The sequence below is a fragment of the Meleagris gallopavo genome, chromosome 2, assembly GCF_000146605.3.
Source record: "Meleagris gallopavo isolate NT-WF06-2002-E0010 breed Aviagen turkey brand Nicholas breeding stock chromosome 2, Turkey_5.1, whole genome shotgun sequence".
Taxonomy (NCBI): domain Eukaryota; kingdom Metazoa; phylum Chordata; class Aves; order Galliformes; family Phasianidae; genus Meleagris; species Meleagris gallopavo.
In genome coordinates this window covers 67,256,958-67,280,576 of record NC_015012.2, presented here as the reverse complement: position 1 = coordinate 67,280,576, position 23,619 = coordinate 67,256,958, and the positions used below count along the sequence as shown (strand labels likewise).

At 42.9% G+C, this 23,619-nt stretch overlaps 2 protein-coding genes across 2 annotated transcripts in view; one reads left to right on the top strand and one right to left on the bottom strand.

Moving 5' to 3' along the window:
• PRDM1 (PR/SET domain 1) overlaps window positions 1–23,619 on the top strand; it is a 690,597-nt gene that overhangs the window by 99,783 nt on the left and 567,195 nt on the right.
• Window positions 7,752–21,953, bottom strand: LOC104909308 (Scm polycomb group protein like 4). The gene is made up of 3 exons (XM_019613075.1): window positions 19,736–21,953; window positions 12,046–12,191; window positions 7,752–8,380 (listed from the first exon to the last, which is right to left on the bottom strand). Exons 1-3 carry the CDS (start codon window positions 19,959–19,961, stop codon window positions 8,255–8,257), a joined length of 498 nt encoding a protein of 165 aa, XP_019468620.1. The 5' UTR covers window positions 19,962–21,953; the 3' UTR covers window positions 7,752–8,254.

The following is a 23,619-nucleotide window of genomic DNA, read 5'->3' as shown; positions in this document are numbered from 1 at the left end:
AAACTAGATTAGTATGTATCGGATATGTAAAAAAATCAAGATTGTGAAAGACCTGCAAGATGTGATGAGAGCAGCCGTGCTTATCCAGCTGCTGCAGAAACTGAGGCTTATCTAACAAATTACAGAACATATTAAAAATCAAAGCTAACACTCTTCGAGCCCAATTAGCAGTACAAAATTGGTAGTTGCGCATACATCAAAAAACCTTGTGCATGCTTCATTAGCCTTGGAAGCTGATGTTGAGGAGCTGGAGGGAGCTCAGAGCACCAGTAAAGAAGTGTGAGCAGGACCTGCGCTGCTTTGTGGCTTGATTTAAAGCTGTCACTTTCCAGCTGGATGGAAACTGTTCTGCTCTCATCCTTCTTGCTGTTCGGAAACAGAGACCCAGAGCCAAAATCTGATCTCATTCCCACTGCTGGGAGTATGCAGTAGCCCCACAGAAGCTACAGTTATTAGTCTAAAATCACACTCATGCATGCATATGTGAATCTGTCCTGCATTGTTGCATGTACTTCAGGATGAAGGATGATGCTGTAAACATTGCAATGCCAGTTGCCACATAGATGTCCTCACAGTGTTTAATATAGGCATACAAGTGCAGATTCTGTCCTGCCATCGCCTCCCAGCTGGCCAGCACTTTTCTACTTCCTGCTGTCCTTATTGTTGACAATGGGCACCTCTTCTTTCCAACCAGCCTCCCAACCTGACCCCTCCGCAGTCTGTGGGAGTCACACCGGTGGCTCTTAGCTTGGCACACATGGATGCCTGCACCTGCCTAATAGTGTGCCATGCGCAGGGCCTGGTCCACGTGGTCTCAACATGCATCAGCTATAGGGTGAGAGCCCATGATTCAACCCAGTGGGCAGTGTAAGTGGGACCCTTCAAGCCAACCAGCATCTAAGCAGTTGAACACCAAAAGGCTGCACAGGGAAAGATGGAAGGAAGAGGAGAAAGCCACACTCACCCTGTGTAAAAGTGCTGAACACTTAATTGCAAATAGTAATCAGCCAACTAGTTAAGAACCATCCTCAAAAAGTGCCTTTCATGCTGGTGAATGAAAGCAGCGGAAGGCTTTTTCTGCAAGATAAAGAGGAAGTCAACAAAATACAGACAGCCTAATTCAAAGGTGCCGGTGCATGGTGGTCTTTATCACACAGAACTGGCACTAGAACCTCCTGTGTGGGGCACTTGGTTGACAGGAGGGAAAGGTTTGCAGAAAACTACAGAGAAAGAGAGAGGGGAAACAAATTAGAGAATGGAAGAGCAGAGAAGAGACAAAAGGTATAGAAGGAGTTGCAGGAGGTATGAAGGAGACACATATATGGTCACTGAAAGATGGAAAGGAAGGAAAAGAAGAAGTGATATCGCCAGTGAGGAGCTGAGGAGAAAAAACTGAATGTAACTACAGAGGGGGGAAGATGGGGATGGGGAGTTTGGAGGGAATGGACTAGAGGGCAGAGGATTAAGAGGGAGAAAAATAAGGATAAGGGACTAACTGACCTTTAAAGGCCTGTGTGGGCACATAGAAAGTGTAGGCAAGGACTATATGAGGAGTAAATATAACGTGGAAAGCACAGGAAGAAAGGCTGGAATACAGCGTGAGCAGATGGTCTGGTGGATAAGGTGCTGGATTCAGAACAGGAGGTCTGGGTTGGAACTTCTGGCTTCAGCAAAGGTCAGGATTAGCAGTGTTGAGAAGCAGGCAATGAGGTTACCCTTCATAGAAGTTTTGTTTCAGTTTTCTCAGTCTTCTGCTATTTTTTCCATCACGTGGCTGTGAGAAATTCATGTAATTGACTTCTATCTGTTTTTAGCCTTTATCTGCAACACAAAAGGCAACTGCCCCTAGGAAAGCCTTCCCATTCAGTTGTTCCTTTTGCCCTGTGAGGCCATCTGTCAGCTCTCCAGAACAGTCTGAGTCTCTCATGATACATCTGCCCAGCACCAGATATAATCTCTACACACCACTGTAACACGAATAAATGAGTTTTGATAACAGTGGCCTAACTTGCCTGTATTTGAACTGTTAGCAGTGTCAGACAGATCTCATTTGCACTGCTAAAAATGTGGAATAAGTCTCCTAAATTTACAGCAGTGGCAGCAGATTGCTGGAATTGAGATTGACTTCCCATAACCATATAAATTGTGTAAGCAAGAAAGTTTCTTTTACTACAAGATTTATAAGAGACATAAAATGAAAAGCTGGTAAATATTAACCTGCTACACAGCTATGGCTATAGCTACTTTCTGAAGCTGTTGTGTTATAAAGAAGATTTAAAAGCTATTTTTCTTTAAATAATGACTCTTACCAAGTTTGTCAATAGCTTTCCACATGCTATAACATATGAACAATGCCATAATGAAGATAGATAGGTTTTAGAGACAGTCATTTGGTTTTGGTGGAACCTGGGCGCGTGGACCAATTCACAATACTCTCACTGCAGGCAAATGCACAGAGCCAACATTACAGATCAGGAAACCATCGATGTGAAGGATAAAATTAATCACTGGTTTGGAATCATTGCGATTCAGATGTGCTTTCCCCATCTTCTCCTGTGTTTCACCTGAAAGACAGTGGAAGCTGTATAACTGCTCCACTCTGTCCTCATCCCTGTATTCATTGGTCCCCAGTTTTTTTCCTATTCTCTTTTAGAGATCCCTGACAATAGGAGGCTGGTTACCCATATTTCATGTTCAGAAAGAAGAGGGCAGCACGATGCCAGTCCTTTATAGCATCAGAAGAAAACTCTGGTTAATAAAGTTGTACTCTCTACACAGGGAAAGTTCAATTTGTATACATGCTCTGGAGCAGGGCAGAAAATGTGGGAACACCAGTGCAACAGGGACTTTCTGAAGCTCATCTTCTACTCTGATTTACTTTCATTCCCTTCACAACCTGCCCATGCAGCCAGGCAACATGTGCACACACACAGACACACACACACACATACACACAAAAACACACTCCTGTCCAGGCTCAAGCTCTGAGTTTTGGCAGCTGCCCATAGGCCAAGAGGAGTGAGACTCCAGTCAGAGATGGAGCCCTTCCCGACGTCCTGCTCGGTTATGGCACTTCCAAGAGACTCAGCCGTCTGAAGGATGATGAAGTGCTGGGGATGCTAAAGGAGCCAATAACTATGGGTCAGCAGGGCTGATTTTGAGAAGTTTTATTTTTAAATTCCGCTGAGGGCTTCTCCTCAAGAACTTGTGGAAATCTCTCAGTGAAGTCATGTTGAGATTAGGGCAAGTTTCTGCTGAGCAGCACGACTGAAAATCCTCAGCGCTTTGGTTTGCTGCTAAGTGGAAAATGCAAACTGCCTTCCACAGAGCCTACAGCTACAACACCAAACAAACAGGAGAAAGTGTTGGGGTCAGGTAGATGTGCGGCTGGAAGAGCTCTCTACCAGGAACCAGCAGCCCTCCTGGGGGCAGAGACATGGGGCCGGCCAGCAGTGGTTGCCTCCGCTCTTTGTGAGGGGGCTGGGATTGCGTGTTAGGCTCTAGTTACTGTGGGACATGGCTGAGGCTTGACCTGCTTTTTTAGCCAAGCTCCGGTCTTATGAATTCAATAGAAAAACTTACGTGGACCTCAGTGGGACCTGGGTTTGGCCTAACGTGCTGTATTTAACATCGTGAGCGAGGGAAATATTTTTCTTAAGATTACAGTTGAAAGATTCTTGGGTTTCAGCTGTAGCCTTATGGTGGCAGAGCATTGCGCACAATTTTTTCTTTCTGTTTCTTAAGCGAATCTTACTTCTGCACTCAGCCTCTGACCAGAACCTCTATGCCCAAACCTCAGTAAACACGGCTGCTGGGGGACATCCCCGTGCATGCACCCTGCTCTCCCCACCCCCATTGGCCACAGGCACCTGGTGGGGAGCTCGGACAAAAGGAAACAGAGGCTGTAAATTCACGTCCGCTTCGCTGTGTGCTGAGGAAGGGGAATTGCTGGAGCCGGAGCCAGAAGGAGAGAGCTGTGCTAGAGTCTATCATATTTGTGAAGTACATATGTGATAATACCACTGCAACCACAAAAGAATTTACAGCAGGAAGCATTGCAGCTGTTGCTTATTAGCATTAGTACAAATTACACAAAGCAAATTGTTAGCAGACATGTTTCCATAATATTTAACTCATGGCAGTGAATAAAAGTGATTTTTTCTCAAGCAAAATTTTAGATTTCCAGGGGAATCGGTTTCCAATTGTCCATGAAGGGAGAGTGGATTGGAAGGCAGCACGCAGCTATCGCAAGGACCGAGGCAATGTGTGCAGAGATCTGCCCACTTCCTTTGGTGAGAGGGTGCAGATTCAGGATTCCATTTCTTGGTGAGAGAAGAAAATCCACACGACTCCATCCAACAAGTTATGGGCAGCAGTGCCTGGGACCTGCTTTGCAGCTGTCATCCTAAGGCTCTGCACAGAGATGTTGGAAGAAGAGAGAGGCTTTTGCTGACCTGCAATTTCCCAAGGTTTTTGCTCCCAAAGTTCTTATTGTGAACTACTTTCCTAGCAACCTAAGCCTGTTGATACAGATGCAGCACAAGTGAGCACAGCAGTCCCATAATGCCAGCTACAAAAGGAGGATCAGGGGGAAGTGGAGACCAAATCTACGTAGGAATGAACCAATGTGTTTTTTCTTAAGAAAGAAAGATGTGTGACTCTTGACAGACTGCTGACAAGCTGTAGAAATTGAGCAATTTGTTTCAGGGCAGTAACAACCCAGAGTGATGTTTTGCAGCCTGTCTCAAGGGTGCCTGGCTGCATTAATCACAGTGGCCTGAGCTGCTAGTACTGCAAAGGGCACTGTGCTCTTCCAGCAAGACAGTGCACTCAGAGCAGTGGAAGCATTCCCTTGGGCACTTCTGGAAACCCAGTTACGACTGGGAGGGGAGCATTTCTCAGGGTGGGAGATGGGGCCACGGCAGGGAGTCAGTGTGAGGGCAATGGGAGAAGCTGCTCTGCAGCCACCAGTTCTGCTACTTCTCATGCTTTGCAGCTGGCCCCTCAGCAATGGAAGAGCTCTCCCCACATCTTCAGGCTTTACCTGCTTTTTTGTTTTTCTTAAAGCAAAGGCTCATGAAGCATTGAAACTGTCTAAAGGAAGCTAAGTGCCTTCCAACGCAGCTGCATTTAAAAGCAGAGAACAGGCAGATGCATTGCACACAAAGGACAAGCACATCCACCCACCTGTTTGGAAGAGTTAAGAAATGCAAGCAGTTGAATGCAGCCTGAAGTAAGAGCTGTGAACAGAATAGCAAACTAAGCAATTTATATCAGCAGTACACGAACAACAGCTAACATAGTGTAGCAGAAATGCCTGAAACAGTGATTGAGCACCTGGTGGAAGGTAGGACCAACCCAAATGAGCTCAGGTGCATGCAATGTACCTGAGTGATGGAAAGGGATGGAGCCAGGATATACCCCCTCCAGACCTCATTTAAGGGTTGGCAGTGGAGATGAGAATTTGTTACTGGAGATTGCTGCCTACCTGAGATTTTCCAAAGGTAAGCAGCTTTTTTATTTTATTTTATTTCATTTTTATTCCTCCCTCCCCCTTGTTTCTGTGTCTATAACTGCTGCACTTAGGCTTGTCCTTACTTGTTGCTCTACTACCTTGCTGTCATTGCATTTTCCATCATGTTATAGTGTTACACCCAGGCAGGTGACCCTTCATGGTTTGCTCCCCGCCTGACACACTCTATGCAGCACAGTGTCTTAACCACCTTCCTGACAAGACTTAGGAGAGGAAGAACTAGTCATAATTGCAGTAATGATTGTCTCCTGATCCCCTTTTGGTGAGGGGGAAAAAATACAAAAACACCAAAAAACCAAACGTGTAGCATGGAGTTTCTTTTGTAAGCTTTACTTTCATGTAAAACCAAGTCACTAAATGCCTCCTCTGTAAAAGGTGGCACATTAAATATCATGGCTGGAACAGCCTGCCATGCCTAAAAGTTCCATATCAAATGAGATAGCACCATTGACTGTATACATTAGATACATACATGAAAACTAGTCCGGCATGTTAAATGTATGAACACTGTTGCCACTGCTGTGGTGTTATCAGTCTTCTCAGCTGCAATCTCTGCAGGGTGGAGATGGAAGAAAAGGGTGAGATGTAGAGCTGAAAGGAAATGACTCCTTTTTCAGAGAATTCTGTAGTGCTGAATCTTTTTTTTTTCCTCCACTCTCCAAACAAAAAGTGAGTTTACAGAATCTCCAGGAAAATACAATGAAAGTACACGTTTTAAGAATCAGCCTGTGTAGGGTTCAGTACGTTGTGTTCCTAGGTAGCATGTAACTTTTCATTTAACATCTTTACTTCAGCTATTCATTTTATAAATGCTTTACCATGGAGACAATATCTGTAGAAAGCCATCCAGTCATGTCAAGATCCAACTCTGCAAACATATATGGACTACTTTGTTAATCTGGGGATAGTTCCCAGGAGTTTACTGAAAGTCTTGGGGGCTGTTATTAGTCATACCATGGATGACCTAATAGCGACAGGACAAGGGGGAATGACTTTGAATTGAAAGAGGGCCTGTTTAGCTTAGCTGTTAGGAGGAAATTCTTTACTCAGAGGGCGGTGAGGTGCTGGCACAGCTTTTCTGAGAAGCTGTGGGTGTTCCATCCCTGGAGGCACACAAGGCCTGGTTGTATCGAGGATTTTCAGAAATAGATCTTGAAGTGGTACCTTTCCATATGAGTTATATTCTAGCAACATGCACCCAAATAAATTTCATTCCATGAGGTATTTTTCTGTAATATTCTGCTATATGCAGAAGCTGTAATGGATGCTCATATCTTGCTTATTATCAGGGCTCTATTACCCAATTCTGTTGAGGTGAGCTTCAAAACAACCTGCATGATCAACAAACATTTGCTAACACTCCTTGTCATGCACCAAGTGTTTAAAACTGTATGGATGTGTCCCTTCATAATCCTCCATTTGTGAAGGGTGAATATGAGGGCATACCTGCTCCACAAATCACTTCCTCACCCTTTGACCTGCCTTTCTTCTCGCGTGGCTACATAGAATATAAATGAGCACTTCTCATATTTGTGTAAGAGGCCAGGGAGCATTACCTTGAGTCTACTTGAAAACGTGCACATATGCTGAAAGCAAGTGTGCATCGTCCTCTGCAGCAGTGCAACCAGGCAGTGGCACTGCAGCACCCACCTTGGCCCTAACATTGCTGCAGTGCACAACAGTGTGCCTTCCTCATGGGGAATATTCCCACCTGCCAAACAAGAACAAACCCAGAAATTCTGTGTTTTTTTTTTTTTCTTTGAGTGCTGCGAACCATACGTCAGGCAGAAAGGTGGGGAGATGATGGCTAAGCGCACCAGACACCATGGGAGCCATCCACCCCCTCTTCAGCTTAACAGGAAACATCCTGTCAGAAACGCTTTCTGCACTGGGACTTTTCTTGAAATAATTAACTGTAACCGGTGACGGCTTGTCCTGCTGGGAGCCTGCGATTCCTCCTGAGTATTTAGAGATGTGCTGGCTAGTAGAGTCAGATGGTCAGAGCTCATCAGATGGAAAGCACCATGTCGTCACAGCTCCAGCCTCAAGTCTATTAGGGCTGCTCCCTCTAGTGGGAAAAGGTACTTCAGCTGCAATAAAAACCTTTTCCCTCTTTTTATTTCTTTAGGAAAAAAAAAAACAACACAAAAAACTTTTTTATTCTTAATTTTCCTTTCTTACTTTTTTTTCTTCTTTTTCCTTCTCCTTTTCTTTTTCTTTTTCTTCTTTTCTTTTTTTCAAACTGAAGAATTTAACTTTTCCAGATGTTAGTGCGAGACACAGGGTGGTTCCTGTTCAATGCTGGCTGACCAAAGGGCACACGTTCCCCGAAACACTCTGAACATGGCAGCCCAGGCAGCACTGTGTCCCACCCCATCCCTTCCTGGCAGGCAGCCAATAGTCTTTCTGCCAGCAGTCACTGTTTGCTTTTGATTTCCCCCTTCTGATTACAAAAATAGGACTTACTATAATCATAATAATATTAATGGTACAAAATAATTACTGTAATTATACACTTTTTGGCAAATTATTAACACAAAGCAGCCCGAAAGCTTCCATTGGACTAAAAAAAAAAATTAGTGAAGATGCACAAATGTTAAAAAAGACAAAGTCTTTGTTAAAGAGGGAAAAACAATCTTCAAAAGAATGCAATTCTGTAAGGCAGCATGTTACCTATAGTTTTCTGTCTAGATTTAGGTTCTGCTGTTGTTCAGGAAGCTGTTAGAACTTGGCTTGCTTGAGCTTATCGATGTGGTAGCACAGTTTCAGCGCTGGTCCCAATTTCAGCCCCAGGTATTTCATGATCATGTCACTTTTCAGCAGCAACAAAGCATTGCCATCAATCTCCTGAAGAGAGAAAGAGAATCAAAATACGTAAACCCTCTGCTTTCAGCACCACAAAAGCAAGGCAGCAGTGCTGTGTCCTGACACATTACCCAAGGTGAATCAGAAATGGCACATCATAGATGGAAGTGTCATGAATTTTGAAATTTCATTGAGAAATTGAAAGCTGAAGTAGGATAAAAGGAAACTCCAAAGGAGCCTTTAATCAAATATTACTACTTATTCTTCAAGGAACAGTAAGGTTTGTCAGTGTTTTTGATTCTGTGACAGTAAAATCATGAGGACTTTTTTTTTTAAACATCAGATTTGCTCTAAGTCCAGTTCTGAGAAAACCAGTTGATCTTAAGAGAAAGGAGTGAGTGACAGAGGGACGGAGGGATGTGGCCTCATGAACTGCTAATAGCACACCTCTGAATCTCAGGTCCAGCTTTGTTCCTGGCTATCTGCATATTTTGTGTATCCTTAGTACGTTTACACCCAGTGATACGTGCAATTAATTTCTTAAATTGAAAGCAGTAGTACCATAATTCATTTGATTTATTAATAATATTTATATGAACTTAATTTAACTCCCACATAACTGGTGGAAATTGTCACCAAGTTCATCTGTTTATACCAGACTTTTGGCTTGAAAAACCTTTGTAACTACAAAATGCTGTATCAAGCACCAAATAGCACTGGTGTACAAAGAGGTGGACACTGTTTCACTGTGGGTTCTCCTATGACTGTAAAGCACAGAAGCTTCCAAATACAATGCCCTCCTTCTGTTCCTGAGCTTGCCTGTTTGTTGTTTGTTTTTTTTTTTTCCCCCAAATGTATTAGGAGATCTGCTTAAAAATAATAACTCTCCTCTTGGTCTTCATTTCACTTTGTTACTTGGAGAGCTAAAACATAACTAATGAATATGAGTGCATAAATACAGGCATCCACACAGGAGCACTAATGCTGTATATATTGTATTTGATGGTTTTCACGGTGCTTTTTTCCTCTCTGATCCATTACCTACTAATTAAGCAATACTATGGATCCTAATTTGCCCTGATCATTATTATTCCATTCAGCAGGTGATTTAGCTGATGAGCAGTTAAGGTCACTTTCTGATTAACTCAATCAATTGATGCTCTTCATTCTGCAACCCCCACTCCACCCATTACAAAAACTCTCTTTGCTCTCCTCCTCTCCTTCCCATTATTTTAAAGAAGCTAAGGAAAAGAAGATTAATTATCATATTTAAATTAATATTTACTTAAGAAAGAAAACCGTACTCCTGGAGCTGTGATGCTGTTGAGTAAAACATTGTCAAGGTATTTGGTGTGAATGTAACTGTTTCTAAATGTTGAGTTCAACGTTTTATTATTTCCTCTGTTATGATGGACTAGAGGTCAAAGCTAAACTTCCGTGACTAGAGTATGCCAGAGGGAGAATTCATATCCAATCAATCCAAAGTACCCCCAAATTAGCCAAATCCCTATACAGATTGTTGACTTGGCTTCTCTCCAGCATTACTGTCATCCCTTTAAAAAAAATTAAAAATTAAAAACTGTAGGATTCTATAGCATGGCTCCCAAGTTTGCAGTAGAAGATCTTGAATCAGATCGAGAGCTGTTAAATTCAATGCAATTAGCTTGTTTCACTTTAGTTGAGATCTGGCCCACTGCAAGTTAGAGTGCTGCTGTTTTTCTGCAAGAGATGGGGACAGCAAATGTATGAGCTGCAAGATAATGATACAATGAATATGAACATACGTATTCTTCCAACTGCAAGAAGTGGGTACTGCTGAGTTCATGCCAGCTTCTTGCACATGTTCTGAGTGGACCATGATCAAGTCCCGCGCCTTCAGCACAAGAATTGCACCTGGTGGTTGATTCAAGCTTCTGCTTCTGGTGAGGATAGCAGAGCGAGAGCCATGGACACCCTGTGATGTGTGTTGAAGCTGTGGCAAGTGTGGGCTACACCTCCCTTACAACCAGGAGAATGGCTCTGGGCACTGTGGTCGGCACTCACGTGGACCAATATAGCAATGGGAAAGAGTTCTGTCAATATGCAGGATACCTCCCCACCCTTTCCCTCCTCGTGGCCCCACCACCTTCTCCCTCCCAGTGTCGTAGCTCAGACGAGCTGACTGCCAAAGCAACAATTTCAGGTGATAACTGGGCCTTGTCAATGACAGTAAGTGCTTCTAAGTAAATTATGCACCTGCTTCATAGAAAGATTGAATATACAGGGAGATATGGCTAAGGTTAATGGACTAATCACTTGTCTCTCACCCCTGGGGTCTCCGTGCTAATCCAGATGAGATTTGAAGGCTGAAAAATTGCAGGGGCATATATAACTCCAAGGCGTAATTGAATTGAGTTGTGTGGTAATCTTACCCAGGTTCTCAAACCTACTGCACATTTTACAAGGAAACCAATAATGAGTAGAGCCCAGTATTAGAGTAGAGGTGCTGGGTGCTTGACAAAGGCTGACAGAAACAGTCTTCAGAGGCAATTTAGCTTGGTCTCTTTGGTCACAGAGTAGTGACAGTATTGTAGCATGGCATGCTTCAGAGCAGCAGGCCCAGTGAGCCAAGATTAAATATTCTACCTGGGAGTGTGCACTTCATACACCAGGGCAATTCTCTCTACTGGTGCTCAGCTGCTTCTACAAGTCTCAAAAATTCATGTCAAAGCAAGTTTCCTTAAGTCTACACGTGCCTCATTTATCTTCCTGATACCTACTTGGCCAATGTGGGCCATCTGACTCCTCTGCAGAAGGCAGGGAAAGAAAGGCCTGCACTCAAAGGTTTGATCCTGGCATGATTGAGCCTGCTCTGTCCTCATCCCATCGCCCTGCCTGCAGATGTCAGATGGCCTCAGTCCGACTGTGGTGAGCATCCATTGAGGCTCATGCTCTGAATTGGTTAAGGAAGGGTGGATGAGGCTGAAGATGTAGTTACATGTGGTGCTACCAGCTCCAGCAAAAACAAGAAAGTCCTGATTAGATGTGTTTACAGTCTACTAATGAAGGCAACTATCATATTCCCTAGTAAGTCAGCAGGTCATTTAAATTTAGTTATATAGTTACATAATACTGAAAGTCCAAAAGTTCACAAATTTGGCTGTTTTAGGCTTCTGCTGCTAAATGTCCACAGATATAGATAGATATATAGATATATATATAGAGATAGATATATAGATATATATATAGATAGATATATAGATATATATATATAGATAGATATATAGATATATATATATAGATAGATAGATATCTATATATATATATATATATAGATATATATATAAAAGCTCTTTGGAGAGGAATCGCAGGTATCCTGAAAAAAAAAGTCTTTAGAAGCAAAGTTTTTTTGCCACGCAATCGGACAGCTGAAAAATAAACACCAGATCCTGTGTGATTTCTCTTAGGTTTAGCATAACAATTTATGCTGGCATAGTGAGAACAAATAATGAGCATGTTGTTAGGGTTTTACTATTGAGGGATAAGTGAATGTTTATTCAGTCTAGCCCCCCTGTTTGATGTGAACCCCTTGCAGGGCCCCTTGCTCAAACCATCTGAGCACAGGCACTCCCTGTAGCAGCCATAGACAGGGTGCACGTGGTGTGCTGGCTGTCTCCCTTGCAGGTGACTTAAATCCTGTAGAAGCACTAAGAGCAGCCTTTACATACGTGTTTTCTGAAGAGCTCCACGTGGGGGCCTAAAGCGTGAGGGTCTGCATCCTTCACAAACCAAATCACATCGTCCACGGTCCAGGTCAAAGGATTCTTGCTTGATGGCCGAGCCATGTCTTGTTGTTCTGGTGAAGGACTTGAGGCTATCAATACAAAAAAGCCCACAACAGCACATTACAAAAGCATGCAATGATTTCCTTGGTTTATGGGCATGCAGCAGTGCAGCAGCCCCACGTGTTGGATGTTGGATCTGTGTGTATCAGCCTGAGCTGATGGGGTGAGAGAGAAGGAACTTGGCAGTTTTGGATCCAACTGCTTACCAGGAGGTACGATCCCAGCTGGTGAATTGTGTTAAAAAAACATGAAACCCTCAGGTTCCTGCTGGGGAAGGAACAATGTGCCAGCTGCCAGCCTCTTAAACTGAGCTGCCCCTGCTGTCTGATCTGCAAGCAGTGGGGATCTCGACTCCAGAAGACACCACCCTCCCACCTGGAGGCATGAAACAAAGGAGCTTGCTATTAAATGCAAAGGCTAGGAGATAAAATCAGGATATAGCAAATATTTTATTTCTTTGCATCCGGACATTCAGTCTTTTCTTGAAGCTTAGAGGTAGGTTCCTAGTGAATGTTCTGCTAATCTTAGGCTCACGTGAATCTGAAGGTCCCCAGTGAATGCCTATTTGGAGACCTACTAAAATACATGGAGATGAACACTGCACGTGTGACTTTTTAATGGTGTAAGCCCTGGATGATTTAAGGTCACTTTGACTTGCTGTAGCTTTAAATCAAGTGAATAAAGGCATATCGGAATGAAAGTGCATTTATGTTTTTATTCTTAGTCTCTGCAGAATTATAAATCTTAGCCTTAGATGTGTATAATTTGCACACATACATATACCCTTACGTGGTTTCACTATCCCAAGTACTGTATTATGCTAGGTTACAGGAAATCTGTTTATTGCTTTTGTGTCCACACAATGCAAACTTTATATTCACAGGCAGCAGCACAGAAATGGATGAGATGTTACTTGCCAAGACTTGCTCATCAGTTTCTGCTAAGGTTCAATTTTCAATGAGAGGTGCAGGTGGTAAGCAAGCAGGCACTGCAGGAGACAGAAAGGGAAGCAGAAGAGTGCAAACAGAGGGAGACCATGGATAGCTAAACTGGAGCCTGGAGAGGCCCCAGGTAGCAAGGAGGGGAACCAGAATGGCTTCAAGCTGCTGAGCAGAGAAGGGCTGATCCCTCCAGGGAAATTCTGAGTTCATAGCAACGGATAAAATGTATGAGAATACCACGCGTGGCTCAAAACATGATAATACATATGAACAAATGCAGTGGGCTGGGTTGGTGGCTTATGTAAATCCTTGTTCTGATGACTTCAATAGAGCCGTGCTGATTTATGTGAGTGAGGATCTGCCCATATATGCACAATAATGGCTTTGTCTGCATATTGGTCCTTTTTTCTTGCCGCATCCGCATCCCACAGTATAATGTAATGAGGTATATTTTGCAGTTATAAAGGATGAACCGTAGTAAGCAGCAGTGCTATGAATGTGTGAATGTGGTCGATGGGCTTCATAATGGGATGTGATGTAAATATCATGATAATTACACTCTCATTTGCTAAGTCACTGTTCTGGATATAAAGGACAAGGAATAGCCGCAGGTCTTCTTAATTAGACAGCGAGGATTTGTGTTCATATGGACTCATGCGACCCTGGGCTCTGCTTGCAGAATAAATGCAATACTCAGTGGTACAGACACCATCTGGACTCTTTGGCATGAAGTGATGAAGATGAAGAGTGCAAAACGTATGGGGCAATTTCAGCCAGCCCCTGGATCATCAGTAATATTGAGCAAGTTCGTCAGGGACGAGTGAGAGAACCACGACTTGCCTGGGAGCTGGAGGAGCCAGCACCTGCAGGAGGCTGCTGCAGTCTGACATGCCAGCAGCACAAGCTGAGTGTGGGCACCACGAACCAAGGGCAAGGGGAAAAATAGAGAGGGGACTGAAAGGCTACTCAGTGCCTGAAAGATTGCAGAAGTTTCAATGCCACAGCAATAGTGTGGTCAGGGAACGTGTTGTGCCACTACTGAGGATCACATTTTTTTCCCCTTAAATTTGCATGACTGCAAAGAAACCTGAGTCAGCTTTGCCTGGGGTTCACACCAGGTGAAAGGAGAGCAGCCCTGGGCCCAAGTGACTGCTGCCCAGAAATGCCCTTCTTCCAGGAATGCACTGCTTCCAGAAATGCCAGGAAAGGGTAAAGGGAAGTAGCAAGCCCCTGGGAACAGCTGGGAGCCTCTGCAGGCATTAAAATATTGGTAATGTAAGGAAGTGGGGTGAGAAGAAAAGGTTGAAATGACAGGGTGAACTCTACTCAGTGTTCTGCAGTCTAGCAATCGATAGCATAAATCTGATTTTTTAGAGAAATATATAAATGACCTTTCTAAAGAGTCTACATGGCCAGAACTCTTCCAGCCTCCAGCAAGTGAAGGTAATCCTGTCAAACCCCTATCTGCAGTATAATATAACTACGTAGAAACAAAAACTACGCATAGATATTAACTCTATTTTAAATCTATATATATTCTTAGGTTCATGTCCTATATTCTCTGCTGCTTTTTCATGAATTGTGATACTTCCTTGCATGTAAGTGGCTACTTTTAAATGCTATCAGTAAAATGGGGATACCATCAGTTTGCAGACAGACATCTCAAAAGCAGTTCATAGCTGATGAGGTTGGAAGCAATCTGTTTTTCCACATCTTTTAAAATGTATTTTGTTTCCTAATTTATTCTGACTTTTTAACTTTGTAATTTACCCATGTAAGTGCAATTTCTTTATTTCTGAAAAAAATAAATCACTTCATGCCTATACAAAGGCACGAGTTCTCTGTTTCAATAGCATCACTTTGCTAAAAGATTATATTAAGCACAGAGTTGTTTGATGGCAGCAGGGCAAGTACTATACATTTTTTCTTATCTGAAGGTATTCACATTTAACCTAAGAATTAGATAAATGAGGAAGTCTCATGTCTCCTGGGTATCCTATGCCATCCTGTCATCAGAATTAATCAAGATGATAATGAATACTCAGATTACAAAGAGATGGGAGTGCTCAGGACCAATAATTATTTTTAGAGATCGTAATCTAGGTCAAATCCAATTTCCTGTTTTTGACAGGTGGCAAAAAAAATTGTCAAATTAATGGAATGAGATATGGAAATTCAGGTAATCAAAGGGAAGCACTCCCCCTCCTGCCTGCATCTGTACTGGAGAGGATGGGGAAAGAGCTCCCTGCAGGGGAAGGCTCTTGGGGCATCCCAGCTGAGACCATTGCAGGGATGGCTGGAAGTACGAGATCAGCACCCAATACCCAACAAAGCCAATGGCAAGACAGTGTTGGTGCAAAGGAGCCAGTGGCTGAGCTCTTGCCCCTCAGGCTTTTTTCTGAGCCCACATCAGGCTCCAGATGTTCTTGAAAAGGAGGGTGAAGGGAGGGAAAGCCAACAGCTGAGTGGCTGCAGAGCCACAATGAGAAAATACAGTGCTAAAGTGGAGTTAAACCTGTGAAAGAAGGAAAGATAAATAACAGGCTCCCTAAATATGTTCTTGGCAAACAAACAGAGCCCCAAGGGAGTGCGGTCATTGATAGATAAGAGTGGAAAGGAAGTGACAGATGAACTTTAATATTGCTGCAGGCCTAAATGATTTCTTTGCCTCAGGGAAAAGGGATGGGAATGAAATTTTAAAAGGCTCTCTCTGATCGTACTGGAGCAGTTAATAAGGAGCAGCAGATCCACTGAAAGTAAGTCGAAGTAGCAGGACCTCAATGGTACAGAGGGATAGGAAACACTTCTTTAAAAAGCCCTCCCACTGCATGTGAGGACAGGAGGAGGGCTCTGCAGGAGAGGCTTCCTGAGACAGCAGGCAGCACCCACTGTGTGGCATAGGGACATGATGCCACGACTGCCAGAGCAGCCCTGCTGATTGAGTTACAGCCATAAACTGGTGGCAAATGCTTACTGGAGCTTTCCTTGTCTCTCTTTTGAAGGAGAAAAAGAAAAGCTCAGTGCAGGTGTCGAACCTTCCAGGTTGTGAAAGTGCCCTCAAAACCTGGCAAGCTGTGCACACAGAAGCAGCAGGACCAGGGCTGAGCTTCTCTTCCCTTGCCATTGCCTGGAGGAGGTGCTGAGCCTGGCTCCCCTGCAAGGTGCTTGCAGCATTCGTCTGCAAAAACCAACCTTCGAACCCTGTGTCTGAAATGCTGTCAGGAAAAAAATGTATTAAGCAAGTGGGACTGTCTCTTTAACAAAGACCCTCGGGGGTAATAATTAACTCCTAATATTGGATAATAAAATCTGCATAAAGTCCCCAGGCTACAGGCAAGGCTCAGGCTGTTACGTTGTGGCTGAACGCACAATTCTTCACACTTGGGAAAAAGGGTTTGTTTGTCTTTATATAAGCAGGCTTGGAAAGGTTTATGGTTTATGATGTCCTTGACTATTCCTTCCCAGCTTTAAGAGCTTCAATTTGGCAGACGATGACAGCAAAGTGCATGTTTATCTCTTAGTAGCCCCAACTGGCTTTCTGAAATGGGATTTTTTTGTTTGTTTGTTTGTTTGGAAATTTTTAGCATAGTCATGGAGAATTAGGCATCATGCTTCCAATCGCATTAATGAGAGCTTTGGGTTTTAATCTCATCCATTCCCCTTGAAAAGCTTGTTCTGCTATGTGCTGAGATAAGTTTTGCAGTTATGATTTTTTCCACAATGTTTGCCCACCCTGATAAATAAGGCATGCTATTTTTCTGATATATCAATAAATAAAATGGATTGGCTTGAGTTTTTTGGAAATAAATTCTTTCTCTTTTTAATGAGCGCTGTCCATCCCTGTCTTTAAGTAAGCAAACTGAAGAGGATTAGAACGGATGCATGTATGCACCAATTACTCATCTCTACCCATTTATGATTCAGCAGCATATGAATTGTCCCTAGAAAGTGGAAAAGCATACACAGAAGCATCATATTGAGAGCACAGATTCCTAAGATCTTTGAGAGAGATTTTGCCAAGACAGTAATCAGACTCCAGCGTAGCTGCGCTGAAGCAATCGTGGGAAGATACATATTTAAAAGGCTGTGATTACTATTAAAGTATAAAGAGAAAAATACATGAAAAATAGGATAGCTGTGAAAAAATAGAGTCTCTACCTTTAAGGAGAAGCAAACAGCGCTTTGTAGAAATCCACAATGGGAATTCCAGCAGTACAGAGCTGTGCTACAGAACTGACACTATGGCAAATGGAGAAGGAAATGAAAGCAGACTGCCTGGAAGTAGCATCGTTTCCATAAGGATGGAAGGGTTGCAGTAATAAATCTGTGGGCACCCTGGCTTCATGGTTGTCATTGTGGTGTACATCTCAGTCACTGAAAACATCATGGCCATAGGCAAGAGCCAATTGCTCTCCTATGCTTCAGAGAAAGCAGATCCAGGGGCAGTGAAGAAGTTCAGGGGAAAGGGGATGGTGGTGGCACAAACATGCACAAATCACTGGGGCAGATGTACAAGGGTGCACAGAGCACTTAGAACACAGGCAATTGCTAATCCTCCTGTTGGAGACATTGACGACAAACTCATCTCTATATGGATATACTTACTCCTGTACATGCATGCCCTCATTGTTAATAATTATTGATAAGTGCTATCAACAGATTAACAACTTTTTTTTTTTTTTGGTTGATGCTCACTTCTTAACTATCAGCTGTAGGAGCTCTTACCGCTGAACTGGCCAAAATAACAGTGACATTCATAGTCAGAGAAGAGAAAATAATACAGCTGAGCAAGATTAAGCCCTGATTTTAAGCTTCAGGTCTTTTGAACAGAGATTCAAATCCATTATACAAAGGCTTTTCTCCACATAATGCAATTTTAAGCACAGGAACTTTACCATGATAGTATTGTTATTATTATTATTATTATTAATGCTGAAAATGTGCAATGTATTCAATAAGCCATTGGGTAATTTAAGGGAGAAAAACCTATGACTAGTTACTCAATATGAATCCACCACTTCTGGCTCAAAGTCCTTCCACCAATTTCTGAAAGTGGAGAAGGTGCTGGGGAAGCACTGTGTGCCTGCACTCAACTCTGCCCTGGGGCATGCCTCATGCTAGAGACAAGATGCACAGCAAGGCAGAACTTCGGTCTCAGCTGCTCTGATATTTTCCTGTACACTACGAAGAAATAGCCAGAATGATTAAGATTTTCAAACCAAGCTAGTAACAACATTGTTAAATCTTGGCTCATTGCACAAGCCCTTCCAGTTTCCAGGGGAAATGCAAGAAGCAATGTAAGGAGCTAATGCTGGACAAAAGGGTTAGGGGGAACCAGCAAGGCTACAGCAAATATATCAAGAGGAAAAAGTAACTGGAGTGACAGTAGATTCCATTAATAAATGAGGAAGGGGAAGAAATTAATGACTTAAAAATGGCTGAGATATTCAACTCCTTTGTTATATCTACCTTCAAAATGAAAAATGCATAAATGAAGTTTGAATAATTAGTAAGGAGTGAAGACAGTATTCAAATGGCTACTGATAAAGACCCGTTAATGGAGAAATTGAAAAATGCAAATAAAAAAAAGTTAGCAGAAGTTCAGGGAATCACCTAACCTATTCGATGAACCCAGGTCTTCTCTGAGGTGAAAGAAGTCGTGGCTAATGGAATATAGCACAAAGCTGGGGAAGAGCAAATGCAGTCCAGGATTAGGAAGCACGCTTTCCACCATCTCAGCTCCTGATACTGTATCTACCCCATCCTCTGCCCTTCTCTGCCTTACACCAGGCTGCTCCTGTAGTCCCACTTGCTCCTCTCATCTCAGCTGCCAGGAAAGCTTTCCTGGTGGGAAGCCATCTCTTGCAACAAGTCCCATTTTAAGAGGGCTTGGCACCAGCAGAGTGCCCTTAATGGGCAGAGTGATCAACTCAGTGAGTTTAAATCCTAGGAGGATAGCTGGACAAAACTACCAAGAGAGGGGAGTGGAAGGGTTATTGAAAGCAGTGGTTCCTGTGGCATCTCTTGGATCTGCAGATAAACTTCTAGTGACTTTTCTTCCCTAAAGGATAAAAAAGCCTTGAGCAGTGAGCCAGGCGATTTCTAAAAATATGTGTTTCTGGGCAGCTTTTTTCAAATAAAATTTGCTGCAGTTTGTATTTCAAGGGGTAAAGTTGGCTATACATCTGGGAAGCAAAATCCTTTGCTAAATTGTTTGATAGGCTCTAATATTTGAATTTGTTCTTTGTGGTACTTTGTACACAGCTGCTCTCACGCAATTAACCTGTCTGTAAGCAGTCTCAATCTTGGGGAAGAACGTCTTATATATTAATATTTATATCTGTAAATTGATAATGGCAGTTGTGATTGCCACTCGATTATACATAATGCATACGTTTACATAATTAATAACAGCATTAGAAAACATTCACCATTTTACTTAATGATGAACAGATTGATTTTGTGTTTACATAGGTTATTATTTCTCCTTCTAAGTGGAAGTACGTGTGGTCTGAGTGCATGTCAGTGCAAGTGCACCTTGCTAACTTTCCTGGAAATTTGGCAGTGAGTTCAGATCCTAGCATGGCACCAGCAAAGCAACACACATTGCTAGTAGGAAGATATTATATTACCACTTGTGTTTCCTTCAGAATAGGTCCCATTCCTTGTTGGGCTGGAGGCATGGTGCCGCAGGCCAGCAGAGGAGGACCTCCCTGAGGACATCGGGGCAGGACGATGGCCACAGGAGGAAGAGGAGCCTCCAGCAGGATGTCCATCTGCAGGACTCTGCCGCATGGCGTACACGGAGCCCACACAACTGAAGGCAGAGTCAGTAGGATCTGCACTGTACCGCTTCATATTAGCTGGATCCAGGTAGTCCTCAGGGATGACTGTTTCTGCTCAACAAGAAAAGAAAGAATCAGTAAAATGGAATCAACATTTAGCTTCACTTCAAACTTTCTGTACAGACAGCTGGATGGCACGGATGGGCTAGACCCAGGAGGCACCTTTTCTGAGAATTAATAAACAATAAAGGGGAGCACAATCTCTCAGAAGTCAGTAGAATCATGACAGGGAAGTTTTGGCTTGTTGCAACCCATCTGTCTCAGTTTAGGGCAATACTCTCCCACCACTTCCCACTCCCACTGGATGGGAAGGCAAAGGCAGGTTTCACTTGCCTCATGGTGCTTCCTGAACACTACCAAGGCCGAAGGTCTAATGGACAACATGAGGATGAGGAGCTTCAGGAATCCAGCCCCTACACATACATGCTATCTCTGCCTTAGAGATTCCCAATCCAGCTGGGTGATACAAAGCATCAGCATCAGGCAGACGGAGTCCACAGATTAGGAAAGTGCTTCCCTTTTCCCTGTGATGTTTCTCTGAGCTGCTGAAATTGCCACTGTCCTTATTATGTGTACAGTCCCCCAGCTACATCCGAGCAGAATGAAATCACCTGTATGATGCCACACGTCTCCTGACACCCAGTAACAGGATGATTTTATACTGTAATTTATGCTACAAGGCCCAAACCCCATTGCTAACACATGTTGAGGTTGTATGTAATAGTCTTTTAATTTACATTCTTCATATTTTCTTTTGAAAAATCCCTTTGCAGCTGCATGTAATCATTGATGTTAAACAAATGGGATTTAGTTTTGACAACTCAAATACTCAAAAGTTGTGCCACACCAGTATCCTGGCTCACGTGTCAAGCCACAACACAGACTCCTGCTTTATGATTATCTGACTTTTCATTTGCTTGTTGCTGCCTCTTAAAACTTTGGCCTGTTCTGGGCCGAGGCTGAACTCACTATAAAACAACTATCCCATTGGAAGGACAGCCATGTGAAGTTTTCTCACTTTTGGGCACTTGCCTTTGTAACTGCATGTAACATTCCTCTAACTATATTTTTCTCCCTTAGATAATTTGGATTCTCGCAGAGTGCATGCAGGTAGCCTTCTGCTTTCTGCCAAGGGTTTCTAAGCTTTATTCCCACACAAATAGAGCGTAATTCAGCTAAATTCAACTGAGTTCAGCTAACATAACACTAGCATAAGGGAAGGGAGATGGGAATCTGGCACTCTGAACCTTTCTCCCTAGTCTTCAACAGATGTCAAAATTGTATAGCAATTGAGATAACTACCTTGCTTTTCAGACTCCTCCCTGTAAACCAAAGAAAATCCAATCAGGCTTTCTCATTCAAAGGAATTTAATTACTGTGTAGAACACTTGCAGTAAAAGCCTCTTATGCATAAAGAAGACAGCTCTTTCTGCAGCATCCTGCCTGCACCACATGGAATAATTATGCCTCTTGTGAATGATTACCTCTTTATTTCAGGAAAAGAATGCTTTTTTAATATGATTACAATATGAAGAAGATACAGACTGTCTAAACAACAAACAGCACGTTAGAACAGCACTGCTAAATAAACAGCATACAGCTTTTATTACTACAGATATAAATGACTCCTAAATTCGTGAGTGGACACCAGGGATTTTTTGACTGATGTCAGACTCTCAGTAATCTATGTAAAATAAGACCTGCATGGATGAAAGTCTCCCAGTGGAAGGGAATGTATGAGTTGTGTATGGGAATATGATGAAGAACCAGATGCTGTCGTTTCTGTTACCAACTCTGCCTAAGACTCTTTTCTTGATCTGGATCAATTTATGGTTGGACTAGATGATACTAGTGGTCTTTTCCAACCTTAATGATTCTATGATTCTATGAATTTGTTCCACCTATCACTGCTTTGGGCTCCACAATGGGAGTAATGATGCCCTGGGCAACCTGATTTAGCTGTGCAAGTCTCTGTTCGTTGCAGGGGAGTTGTACTAGATGACCTTTAAAATCTAACTCTAAGGATTCTATGATTCTATTGCCATAGATCAGCAGGAGCTTCAGTTTGTTACTGTGAACAGCAACTCGCTGGAGTTACCTCTTCCTGACCACAGGTAGCTCATGAGGAAAGACAGGTCACAGACTGGGAAAAAGGAGACTTGGCATTTGAGTGGTTACAGGTTTTAAGTCACGGATTTTTAAAAGGTGCTGGTCAGCTTCTGTGCTGCCCGCTGAGTGTGGGCTGCTTTGTAAAAATGCACTAGCCAATGTAACTTGAGCAACACATATTGTAGATGGGACCATCTCGATATTACCAGAGCAAACAAGACTCAAATATTAGCAAAAACAGAATGTGCTGACTGCTATTAGGAAGCTAACAATCTTGGAGCAAGCATTAAAAAGCCTCAACCAAGAGGAGATGGAGGGTCTTTCAGCCAAGAGCAGCAGGGAGCTGGAGGATCAGTGGGCACACTCTGTTGGGAAGGAGGAATAGTAACATGAAAATCTTGGTTTAAAACAGGCTTGCCTGCCTGGACTTCACAGGCTGGGCTGCTTACAGTGGCTCTGGAGGCAGTGAGAGAAATGGGCTGCACCATCCAGAAACTCAGAGGAGACTGTGGAAGCTTTCTTTGTTCACAGCTGTCTGGCTCCCCGTTAGCTGTACCATAAAGAAGCTGAACAATGTGCAGCTCAAGCAGTGGTGTGTCCGGGTTTTACATCTACTAATCCCACTTTGACCAAATAGAAGAAAACATATTTTGTAAGACAGCAGAAGAAAATAAAACTCCTAATTGAGGCTTAAAGTGCAACAGTTTCATAAATCTGTAGCTTAGCCCTTCTGTATTCAGTTGTACTCCTGTGTATTTTTCTAGGTGGTTAGCAGAAGAGCACACACTAGTGAAAAATGGCAGGTAGTTTTAAAGCAGAGTTAGGTGAAAGCTGCCTTGAGCCTTTGCTTTGAGCACAGTAGTCTCCATTACAACTTTTCACTATCCTGAGAAGCTCAAGCCATTGTGAATTAGTTTTCCTTTCCAGGAATGGTCCACAGGAAACTTGGTTGAGAAGTGGAAGTCTGTTACATCCAGCACACCTTAAAATGTAGCAAAGGAGAAGAGAAAAAAAAAAACAACACAACAAAACATAGTCACCAAAAGCAAAAGCAAGGCCTGTTTTCCCAGTTTAAAAATTCAGATTTATTTAGCTGAGATTCTGAAAATAGCAGCCTGCGTGTTTTCCAGCTAAACTCCTGAAGATGAGTCAATGTGAGAGCTTGCAGCTCACATCCCAGCCCTGGCCGCATGACTTTGGTCAGGTTATCCATCACCTCTGGACCACAGCTCTCCTTTAGCATGAAGAAAAGTACTAGTTTTATCTCTCACCTCAGCTGCATGGTAAGTCATTTGCCTCAGGGGTATCTGTACACCACTACAGAATGCCATGTGGATGTAACAGTGCATGTGTGAATCACATACAATGGACCTTTGTTAGCATCTGAAAATAGAGGCACTCCGGAAAGACAAAAAAAATTGTGTATCCCATTGTGCATTAGGAAAGCAAAAGAAAAGTAATTGCAAGTGAAGCAGGAAATGGAGAAGAGAGTATACTCAGGAAAGATGATCCCTACCTGACATTTTTCTGATATAATCTTTCACTCTCTTCATCATTAAAAA